Consider the following 11992-nt stretch of genomic DNA (forward strand, 5'->3'; position numbering starts at 1 on the left):
TCTTTCTCTATTTGCCTCTTTTTGCCCGTTTGCCTTTTGTTTGCTCGTGTGTTGGATTGCTTGTTTGTCGCGATGGCTCAAGATAATACTAAATTGTGTGACTTCACCAATACCAACAACAATGATTTCCTTAGCACTCCGATTGCTCCTCTTACCGATGCTGAATCTTGTGAAATTAATACTGCTTTGCTGAATCTTGTCATGAAAGATCCGTTCTCCGGCCTTCCTAGTGAAGATGCCGCTACCCATCTAAATAGCTTCGTTAATTTGTGTGACATGCAAAATAAGAAAGATGTGGATAATGATATTGTTAAATTGAAGCTATTTCCTTTTTCGCTTAGAGATCGTGCTAAAGCTTGGTTTTCGTCTTTGCCTAAAAATAGTATTGATTCATGGAACAAGTGCAAAGATGCTTTTATCTCTAAGTATTTTCCTCCTGCTAAGATCATCTCTCTTAGAAACGATATTATGAATTTTAAGCAACTTGATCATGAACATGTTGCACAAGCTTGGGAGAGACTGAAATTAATGATACGTACTTGCCCTACTCATGGTTTAAATTTGTGGATGATTATACAAAAAATTTATGCCAGATTGAATTTTTCTTCTAGAAATCTTTTAGATTCGGCCGCGGGAGGCACTTTTATGGAAATCACTTTAGGAAAAGCTACTAAACTCCTAGATAATATTATGGTTAATTATTCTCAATGGAATACTGAAAGATCTACTAAAAAGGTGCATGCGATAGAAGAAATTAATGTTTTGAATGGAAAGATGGATGAACTTATGAAATTATTTGCTAATAAGAGTGTTTCTTCTGATCCTAATGATGTGCCCTTGTCTACTTTGATTGAGAATAATAATGAACCTATGGATGTGAATTTTGTTGGTAGGAACAATTTTGGTAACAACTCGTATAGAGGAAATTTCAACCCTAGGCCTTATCCTAGTAATCCCTCTAATAATTATGGTAATTCCTACAAAAATTCTTTTGGAAATTATAATAAGATGCCCTCTGATTTTTAATTTAATATTAAAGAATTTATTACTTCGCAAAAGAATTTTAATGCTTTGATTGAAGAAACATTGCTTAAGATTGATGATTTGGCTAGGAACGTTGATAGAATTGCTCTTGATATTGATTCTTTGAAACTTAGATCTATTCCACCTAAGCATGATATCAATGAGTCTCTCAAAGCCATGATAATTTCCATTGACGAGTGCAAGGAAAGAACCGCTAGGACGCGTGCTATGAAAGATGCCTTTATTAAAGCGTGTTCTTCTAGTTCCTATGAAAATAAAGATGAAGATCTAAAAGTTATTGATGTGTCCCCTATTGAATATTTGTTTTGCAATATGAATCTTGATAATGATGGGACTGAATATGATCCACCTTCACCTAGAAGGCGTTCTAAAAATTCGGAGTATTTAGATCTTGATGGTGAAATTGATAAAAGTGGGATTAAAAGAAATAAAACCCTAGATGATGCTAGACCCACTATATTGGATTTCAAGGAATTTAATTATGAAAATTGCTCTTTTATTGTTTGTATTTCCTTGTTGCAATCCGTGCTAAATTCTCCTCATGCTTATAGTCAAAATAAAGCCTTTACCGAACATATTGTTGATGCCTTGATGCAATCTTATGAAAAAAAATTGAGTTGAAAGTTTCTATCCCTAGAAAACTTTATGATGAGTGGGAACCTACTATTAAAATTAAAATTAAAGATTATGAGTTTTATGCTTTGTGTGATTTGGGTGCTAGTGTCTCTACTATTCCCAAAACTTTGTGTGATTTGCTAGATTTCTGTAATTTTGATGATTGCTCTCTAAACTTGCATCTTGCGGATTGCACTATTAAGAAACATATGGGAAGAATTAATGATGTTCTTATTGTTGCAAATAGGAATTATGTGCCCGTAGATTTTATCGTTCTTGATATAGATTGCAATCCTTCTTTCCCTATTATTCTCGGTAGACCTTTCCTTAGAACGGTTGGTGCAATTATTGATGTGAAGGAAGGGAATATTAGATTCCAATTTCCATTAAAAAAGGGCATGGAACACTTCCCTAGAAAGAAAATAAAATTACCATACGAATCTATCATGAGAGCCACTTATGGATTGCCTACCAAAGATGGCAATACCTAGATCTATTCTTGCTTATTATGCCTAGCTAGGGGCGTTAAACGATATCGCTTGTTGGGAGGCAACCCAATTTTATTTTTATTCCTTGCTTTTTGCTCCTGTTTAGTAATTAATAAATTATTTAGCCTCTGTTTTGGTTGTGTTTTTTGTGCTTAATTAGTGTTTGTGCCAAGTAGAACCGTTGGGAAGACTTGGGGAAAATCTTGTTGAACTTGCTGTAAAAAACAGAAACTTTAGCGCTCACGAGAACTGCTGTCATTTTTATTTTGAGAGTGATATTTAGTTAATTCTTTTTGAAAATGATTAATAGATAAATTCCTCACGTCCAGCAATTTATTTTAGAATTTTTGGGGTTCCAGATCTTGCGCTAGCTACAGATTACTACAGACTGTTCTGTTTTTGACAGATTCTGTTTTTCGTGTGTTGTTTGCTTATTTTGATGAATCTATGGCTAATAAAATAGTTAATGAACCATATAGAAGTTGGAATACAGTAGGTATACCACCCATATAAATAAAGAATGAGTTCATTACAGTACCTTGAAGTGGTCTTTTGTTTTCTTTCGCTAACGGAGCTCATGAGATTTTCTACTTTAAGTTTTGTGTTGTGAAGTTTTAAAGTTTTGGGTAAAGATTTGATGGATTATGGAACAAGGAGTGGCAAGATCCCAAGATTTGGGATGCCCATGGAACCCCCAAGATAATCTAAGGACACCTAAAAGCCAAAGCTTGGTGATGCCCCGGAAGGCATCCCCTCTTTCGTCTACTTCTATTGGTAACTTTACTTGGAGCTATATTTTTATTCACCACATGATATGTGTTTTGCTTGGAGCGTCTTTTATGATTTGAGTCTTTGCTTTTTAGTCTACCACAATAATCCTTGCTGTACACACCTTTTGAGAGAGCCATACATAATTTGGAATTTGATAGAATACTCTATGTGCTTCACTTATATCTTTTGAGTTATATAATTTTGCTCTAGTGCTTCACTTATATCTTTTAGAGCATGGTGGTGGATTTGTTTTATAGAAACTATTGATCTCTCATGCTTCACTTAGATTATTTTGAGAGTCTTAATAGCATGGTAATTTGCTTAATAATAATATGCTTGGTATTCAAGATTTGTAAAACTTTCTTTTGAGTGCGTTGAATACTAAGAAAAAAATTGATGCTTGATAATTGTTTTGAGATATGAGGATGGTGATATTAGAGTCATGCTAGTTGAGTAGTTGTGAATTTGAAAAATGCTTGTGTTAAAGTTTGTGATTCCCGTAGCATGCACGTATGGTGAACCGTTATGTGATGAAGTCGGAGCATGATTTATTTATTGATTGTCTTCCTTATGAGTGGCGGTCGGGGACGAGCGATGGTCTTTTCCTACCAATATACCCCCCTAGGAGCATGCGTAATACTTTGCTTTGATAACTTCTAGATTTTTGCAATAAGTATATGAGTTCTTTATGACTAATGTTGAGTCCATGGATTATACACACTTTCCTTCCTTCCACCATTGCTAGCCTCTCTAATACCGCGCACTTTCGCCGGTATCATACACCCACCAAATACCTTCCTCAAAACAGCCACCATACCAGCCATTCTGATATATATTGCCATGCAACTTTCCACCGTCCCGTTCATTATGACACGCTCCATCATTGTCATATTGCTAGCATGATCATGTAGTTGACATCGTATTTGTGGCAAAGCCACCGTTCATAATTCTTTCATACATGTCACTCTTGATTCATTGCATATCCCGGTACACCACCGGAGGCATTCATATAGAGTCATATTTTGTTCTAAGTATTGAGTTGTAATTGTTGAGTTGTAAGAAAAATAAAAAGTGTGATGATCATCATTTTTAGAGCATTGTCCCAAGTGAGGAAAGGATGATGGAGACTATGATTCCTCCACAAGTCGGATGAGACTCCGGACGAAAAAAAGAAGAAAAAGAGGCCATAAAAAAAGAGAAGGCCCAAAAAATGAGAGAAAAAGAGAGAAGGGACATTGTTACTATCCTTTTACCACACTTGTGCTTCAAAGTAGCACCATGATCTTCATGATAGAGAGTCTCTCATTCTGTCACTTTCATATACTAGTGGGAATTTTTCATTATAGAACTTGGCTTGTATATTCCAATGATGGACTTCCTCAAAATGCCCTAGGTCTTCGTGAGCAAGCGAGTTGGATGCACACCCACTTAGTTTCTTTTGTTGAGCTTTCATATACTTATAGATCTAGTGCATCTGTTCCATGGCAATCCCTACTCACTCACATTGATATCTATTGATAGGAATCTCCATAGCTCGTTGATACGCCTAGTTGATGTGAGACTATCTTCCCCTCTTTTTGTCTTCTCCACAACCACCATTCTATTCCACATATAGTGATATATCCATGGCTCACGCTCATGTATTGCGTGAAGATCGAAAAAGTTTTGAAAATGTCAAACGTATGAAACAATTGCTTGGCTTGTCATCGGGGTTGTGCATGATTTAAATACTTTGTGTGGTGAAGATAGAGCATAGCCAAACTATATGATTTTGTAGGGATAGCTTTCTTTGGCCATGTTATTTTGAGAAGACATAATTGATTTGTTAGTATGCTTGAAGTATTATTATTTTTATGTCAACATGAACTTCTGTCTTGAATATTTTGAATCTGAATATTCATATCACAATTAAGAAGATTTACATTGAAACTATGCCAAGTAGCACTCCACATCAAAAATTCTGTTTTTATCATTTACCTACTCGAGGACGAGCATGAATTAAGCTTGGGGATGCTTGATATGTCTCCAACGTATCTATAATTTTTTATTGCTCCATGCTATATTATCTACTGTTTTGGACATTATTGGGCTTTATTATCCACTTTTATATTATTTTTGGACTAACCTATTAACCGGAGGCCCAGCCCAGAATTGCTGTTTTTTGCCTGTTTTAGGGTTTTGAAGAAAAGGAATATCAAACGGAGTCCAAACGGAATGAAACCTTCGGGAACGTGATTTTCTCACTGAATACAACTCAGGAGACTTGGACCCTACATCAAGCCAATTAACAGGAGGCCACGAGGTAGGGGGCGCGCCTGCCCCCCCCCAGGCGCGCCCTCCATCCTCGTGGGCCCCCTGTTGCTCCACCGACGTACTTCTTCCTCCTATATATATCCACGTACCCCCAAACATCAGATACGGAGCCAAAAACCTAATTCCACCGCCACAACTTTCTGTATCCACGAGATCACATCTTGGGGCCTGTTCCGGAGCTCTGCCGGAGGGGGCATCGATCACGGAGGGCTTCTACATCATCATCCAAGCCCCTCCGATGAAGTGTGAGTAGTTTACTTCAGACCTACGGGTCCATAGTTAGTAGCTAGATGGCTTCTTCTCTCTTTTTGGATCTCAATACAATGTTCTCCCCCTCTCTCATGGAGATCTATTTGATGTAATCTTGTTTTTGCGGTGTGTTTGTTGAGACCGATGAATTGTGGGTTTATGATCTAGTCTATCTATGAATAATATTTGAATCTTCTCTGAATTCTTTTATGTATGATTGGTTATCTTTGCAAGTCTCTTCGAATTATCAGTTTGGTTTGGACTACTAGATTGGTTTTTCTTGCTATGAGAGAAGTGCTTGGGTTCGATCTTGCGGTGTCCTTTCCCAGTGACAGAAGGGGCAGCAAGGCACGTATTGTATTGTTGCCATCGAGGATAACAAGATGGGGTTTTTATCATATTGCATGAAATTATCCCTCTACATCATGTCATCTTGCTTAAGGTGTTACTCTGTTTTTAACTTAATACTCTAGATGCATGCTGGATAGTGGTCGATGAGTGGAGTAATAGTAGTAGATGCAGGCAGGAGTCGGTCTACTTGTCTCGGACGTGATGCCTATATACATGATCATACCTAGATATTCTCATAACTATGCTCAACTCTGTCAATTGCTCAACAGTAATTTGTTCACCCACCGTAGAACTTATGCTCTTGAGAGAAGCCACTAGTGAAACCTATGGCCCCGGGGTCTCTTTCTCATCATATCAATCTCCATCACTTTATTATTGCTTTGCTTTTTTACTTTGGCTTTTACTTTTCACTTTGCATCTCTATACCAAAAATACCAAAAATATTATTTATCATCTCTATCAGATCTCACTTTCGTAAGTGACCGTGAAGGGATTGACAACCCCTAAGCACATTGGTTGCATTGAGCTATTGTTTTTGTGTAGGTATGAGGGACTCGCGCGTAGCCTCCTACTGAATTGATACCTTGGTTCTCAAAAACTGAGGGAAATACTTATGCTACTTTGTTGCATCATCGTCTCCTCTTCGGGGAAATCCAATATATCGATCTTTATGTCTCGACCATTTCGAGACTCCTCGTCATGTCCATGATCACATCCGGGACTCCGAACAACCTTCGGTACATCAAAATACATAAACTCATAATGAAACTGTCATCGTAACGTTAAGCGTGCGGACCCTACGGTTCGAGAACAATGTAGACATGACCGAGACACGTCTCCGGTCAATAACCAATAGCGGAACCTGGATGCTCATATTGGTTCCTACATATTCTATGAAGATCTTTATCGGTCAGACCGCATAACAACATACGTTGTTCCCTTTGTCATCGGTATGTTACTTGCCCGAGATTCGATCGTCGGTATTTCAATACCTAGTTCAATCTCATTACCGACAAGTCTCTTTACTCGTTCCGTAATACATCATCTCACAACTAACTCATTAGTTGCAATGCTTGCAAGGCTTATGTGATGTGCATTACCGAGAGGGCCCAGAGATACCTCTCCGACAATCGGAGTGACAAATCCTAATCTCGAAATACGCCAACCCAACATGTACCTTTGGAGACACCTGTAGAGCTCCTTTATAATCACCCAGTTACGTTGTGACGTTTGGTAGCACAAAAAGTGTTCCTCCGGTAAATGGGAGTTGCATAATCTCATAGTCATAGGAACATGTATAAGTCATTAAGAAAGCAATAGCAACATACTAAACGATCGAGTGCTAAGCTAACGGAATGGGTCAAGTCAATCACATCATTCTCCTAATGATGTGATCCCGTTAATCAAATGACAACTCATGTCAATGGCTAGGAAACATAACCATCTTTGATCAACGAGCTAGTCAAGTAGAGGCATACTAGTGACACTCTGTTTGTCTATGTATTCACACAAGTATTATGTTTCTGGTTAATACAATTCTAGCATGAATAATAAACATTTATCATGATATAAGGAAATAAATAATAACTTTATTGTTGCCTCTAGGGCATATTTCCTTCAAAAATATCAAATCCAAAATTTTGAAGCTAGTTTAAAAATATTATCATGTTTATATGCTAAAGTTATGGTCCAATAGGAATATGCTATCCTTAACAAGATTTGACTTTTTTGTTTAACTAGTTGTTGATCAAGAGTGGCACACCTGACACGTTGAGCATGGTCCAATTGTTGCATCATAAGAGTGGTGCATGAGATGCGTTTCGCAACAAGGCGGTCCTTGGTAGAGGCAGGGAGAGAAAACCAGCAAGATCTAAATTGTCGAGAGATAGTTTTTTCAACCATATCTCGTGCATGGATCCATCTCATGTGGTTGCTTTGAGATTGGTATTACTTTTCGGTTGTTGTCAAAATTAATCTTGTTTCATAATGTTTTGTTCGGGTTCCTCGCAAAAAAATTTGTTTTGTTCGGGTTTTTCTTTCCTGGTTTTAAAGTGTATCGTCATATTTCATTGTGTACCGGTGAAAAACAATGCATTTGTGTCAGATCGGAGTTGCTGATTCACAATGTAATATTATGTTACACTTTGAAACAAGTGGGGAGGGGGGAGGGGCGAATCTAATGTAACATTTAAAATCAAGACAAAATTTAACAAAAAGAAGTTGAATCGTAAAGCAACCACGAATGGTGGATTCATGCACGTATGATAAGACTATCATTTCTGTGTTAAAAAAGGGAAACGTTTCAGAACGGCGCGCCGGCCGAACGATTCGGCCGGTCGCTCGCCCACGCGGACGCCACGCAGCACAAGGGCCCGCACACAATCGTCTTTCCCCTATCCTCTCCTCCACACACATCTCATCCGCGCACGCTTTGTCTCTGGATTTCTCTTCCCCATCTCCATCTCCGCGGACTTCTCTGTCTTTCTCCTTGTCCTGCCTCCGGCGAGCGTCGTGGCTTCTCTGGCGAGAATAATAAGGCACAGCGGGGACAAAGGAGGTAGCACGCTGGGGAGCTGAAATCGGTGGATGGAAAAGCTACATCCGGCTACGCGTGAGCTGCAATTTCTCTCCCCTGTCTCTATCTCCGCGGACCTCTCTGCCTCTCTCCTCGTCCTGCCTTCGGCGAGGGCCGCGGCTTCTCCGACGAGGACAACACGGGAGGACGGGGGCAAAGGAGGAAGCACGCCGGGAAGCTGAAAACGGTGGACAGAAAAGCTACAACCGTCCACCAATAAAGCTACAACCATCCACCAAAAAGCTACAACCGACCACACCAGATGCTGGAGCCGGCCAGGGTTGGAGCTACAACCAGCAACTTTTGTACAACCGACCACACCAGATGCTGGAACCGGACATCTTTTTTGCTACAATCGGTGTGAGCAACGATGGTGGCAGCTATTTTTGCTGGAACGGGCATCTAGATTTGCTGGAACCAGTGATCAATTTTGCTACATCCGTGATGGGTGGGGGCGCGAAGGCGAGCTGCGACCGGCGGCCACAGGAAAAAGCTACAGCAGTATTCTAGAGCTACAATGGCGATGCACGGGAGCTGCAACTGTGGTTTTGTTTTGCTACTACGGGCGACCAATTTGCTGCATCGGTGACAGCGAGACGACATGGCCGCCGGCATGGCGTGCCGCAACCAGGCAAGGGGAGCTGCAAACCATGGCCACAAAGCTGGAACCGCAGCCTAGCGGAGTTGCAACGGCGGTCCAGTGGAGCTGCAAGGCGACCCCCCTGCGGCTGGGATGTTGCAGCCGTTGTCCGGCGAGCTGGAACCGCGGTGCAGTGGAGCTGCAAAGGGAGGGGGCGACCTCTTGATTTTTGGGATGATGCACCCGTGGACCGGCGGAGCGAGATCGGTGCTGGAACCAGTCCGATGGAGCGCCGGCGACGCTACTTCCCAGAGTTGCGGTGGTCACCACCGGTAGTGCGGGAACTTTCCATCAAGGATGCTGGAAACGCCCGGCGAAAAAGCTGCAACCAGTCGAGGGTGACAGGAGCGCGGCGCCACGGGCGCAAGGGCAAGCGCGGAGTCATGGCTAGTCAGCAAGGGGAGGAAGCGGGAGACCTGGGGGAGCTGTCGAGAAGAAGAAGACGAGCGTACGAGAAGACGAGGGGAGGAATCATGCGGTGTAGATGCGCGCATCGTGCGGCTAGGGGCTGACCGGCCGAACGATTCGGCCGGCGCACCGGCGCGTGTGCCTATTGTTGCCCTGAAAAAAGACTATCATTTCTCAGATTGTCGATCCAATGGGCCTGGAAATTTTGAAACGCCACCAAATAGACGAACGTGAAACGGGCACTCCGAGAAGGAAAAATAAATAGAAATCCACTCAAAAAAAGAGAAAGAAATAGGAATGGAAATTTTTAAATGGTAATAACGCTATCACAGCACACGTTCCAAATTTGATCGCGCCAGAAATATGCGAAATTTAAACGCCGTAGCTGTAGCCAACCCTTGCCCGCGACGGATCCACCCTAAACTTGGACGTGTCTCCCTTAAATCTCGCGTCCTCCTCTCCGCAACCCACACCGACCAACCAGCCTCGCTCCGCTCGTTGCCATTGTTTCTCCCATGATAGTCTGGGCGTCCTGATATATCTCCTGCCCGATGTCGGCGATAGTGGGGCACGACGACGGCTCGCCGCCGTCCCCGCTCCACCTGCTGGAGGTCACGGTCATCTCCGCGCAGGACCTGCACCGGCGCCACCGGCTCAGCCACCGGGTGCGCGCGTACGCCGTGGCGTGGATCGACGGCACGCGGAAGCTGCGCACGGAGGTCGACCTCGCCGGCGGGGCCGACCCGACGTGGAACGACCGGTTCCTCTTCCGCGTGGACGCCGGGTTCCTCAAGTCGGAGACCGCCGCCGTCGTCGTCGAGGTGCGCGCGACCCGGAGGTTTGGCTCTGATGTTGTCCTTGGACGCACGGGGATCGTGGTGAGCACCTTCGTGCGCGTGCACTCGTCCAGGCTCACTGCTGCTCCTGCGGTGGCGGTGGCGCCCACCGGCCGGCAGGTGGCGGCGCTGCAGCTCAGGCGCCCGCGGTCGCTCCGGCCGCAGGGCGTGCTCAACGTGGCGGTGACGCTGCTGGGCGCCGCCCAGGCGCGCGCCGTGGCGCCCATCTACCACATGCCGGGGTCGCCGGACGCGTTCGCCATGAAGGACCTCGTGGCGATGAGGCCGGCGCCGTTCCTGTCCGAGATCACGGAGGAGGGCGCGGCCGAGGAGAGGGGTCTGGAGTACTACGCGCGCCGCCAGCGGCCGTTGGTTGAGCACTCCGGGCCGCTGGACCCGAGGGGCGCCGCCATCGAGCAGAGCAAGCTGGCCATGAAGCTGGAGAAGTGGAGGGTGGATCTGTCCCCGGACCACGGGGATCATGACGGTCGCGGCGGCGGCAAGTCAGGGAGGTGGCTGCGCCGGACCTCCTGCTTCGGCCGCCAGGAGAGCTGGGAAAGGTAACCGGTGATCAATCAATCAAAGCGGCCGGGTGGCATAGCTGGCAGGATGTGGGTAGTACAAGAGAGGTCGATTGCTTGCCAAATAAGTTCTTTTTTGCTCGCTATGAACAGTTTAATTTGTTGTTTTATTCTTATCACATCGTGTAGCACAAATAGCAAGAGGAAGAAATTTATTTTAGACCCTCGAATTACTTCAAATTAACTTTCGACCACAAAGAAAGTAAACCACCCACATCCCTTCTCCGAATCGGAATCGATTGATGCATGCCAACATAGTTCAGGGAAAGACATGATCGTTGTAGGTAGGCTCCAACTTATAGAAGCTAATATGTTTATTTAATTGATATTGGTTCTCTAATAATTAGAAAGGTACACTAGATTATAGTCCTTCCACCCGTTTCGGTCATCTCCCTTCAGCCTCCCACATAATATGTCCCTTTTCCTCTCTCCTTCGTTAGCCTTACATATTAGATGAGAATTTAGTAGGTTCTGGCGCCGAAACTTCACAATCCTGAAACAAGAACCGCAACAACTTCCTAGCCCTCTCAGAGCTCAGGCACATCCGGCCGTCCATTCCGGTAGCTTGTGCCCATTATGGTGGTGAGTTCTCTAACTCATAGGGGTGATTTGGTACCATCCATTGCCATCATCTCTACCCATTCCATCTTTTCCATTAAAAATTCATGACTTGTGTTCTTATGCTCCATTAACATTCATTTGAGGTTCTTGTTGAGAATGCCAATAACATGGTTCTTTTAGCTATGTTTGTTGGTGCCTCCTTTCTTTTATTTTTTGCAAATTTGTCCATTATAGGGCCTTACTCATGATGGACGAACTCCTTCACGTTTTAAATATGATGTGGATGTGATATGACTCTGCCCCACCATATCAATGCAAATCCCTAAGTTCTCCCACGATGAACCTGCCAACACCTATTTTCCTTAGACCTCTCCACTTGACATTACCAAGGATAGTTTGCTACCAAATGCATGGACCCTTTCTTGCTTAGGTGTATAGGAGTAAGCATGATAGAGGTGGCAAGTAGATGCACAATCAAGCGTCCAGAACTACCAGACTTGGCACAATGCTTCTCAAGCGCCAAGCACATTTGATACTATCGAACAAAGCCTCAAGAACAA

General features: G+C 43.4%; 1 protein-coding gene across 1 annotated transcript; it reads left to right on the forward strand.

Annotated features, from left to right (window-relative positions):
- The first annotated feature begins 9944 nt into the window (after window positions 1-9944).
- On the forward strand, window positions 9945-10919 carry LOC125512991. Its single transcript, XM_048678039.1, has one exon. The coding sequence runs from the start codon at window positions 10006-10008 to the stop codon at window positions 10852-10854; it is 849 nt and encodes a 282-aa protein (XP_048533996.1). The 5' UTR covers window positions 9945-10005; the 3' UTR covers window positions 10855-10919.
- The last annotated feature ends 1073 nt before the right edge of the window (window positions 10920-11992 follow it).

This window comes from Triticum urartu, chromosome 6 (genome assembly GCF_003073215.2).
Source record: "Triticum urartu cultivar G1812 chromosome 6, Tu2.1, whole genome shotgun sequence".
NCBI classification, from domain to species: Eukaryota; Viridiplantae; Streptophyta; class Magnoliopsida; order Poales; family Poaceae; genus Triticum; species Triticum urartu.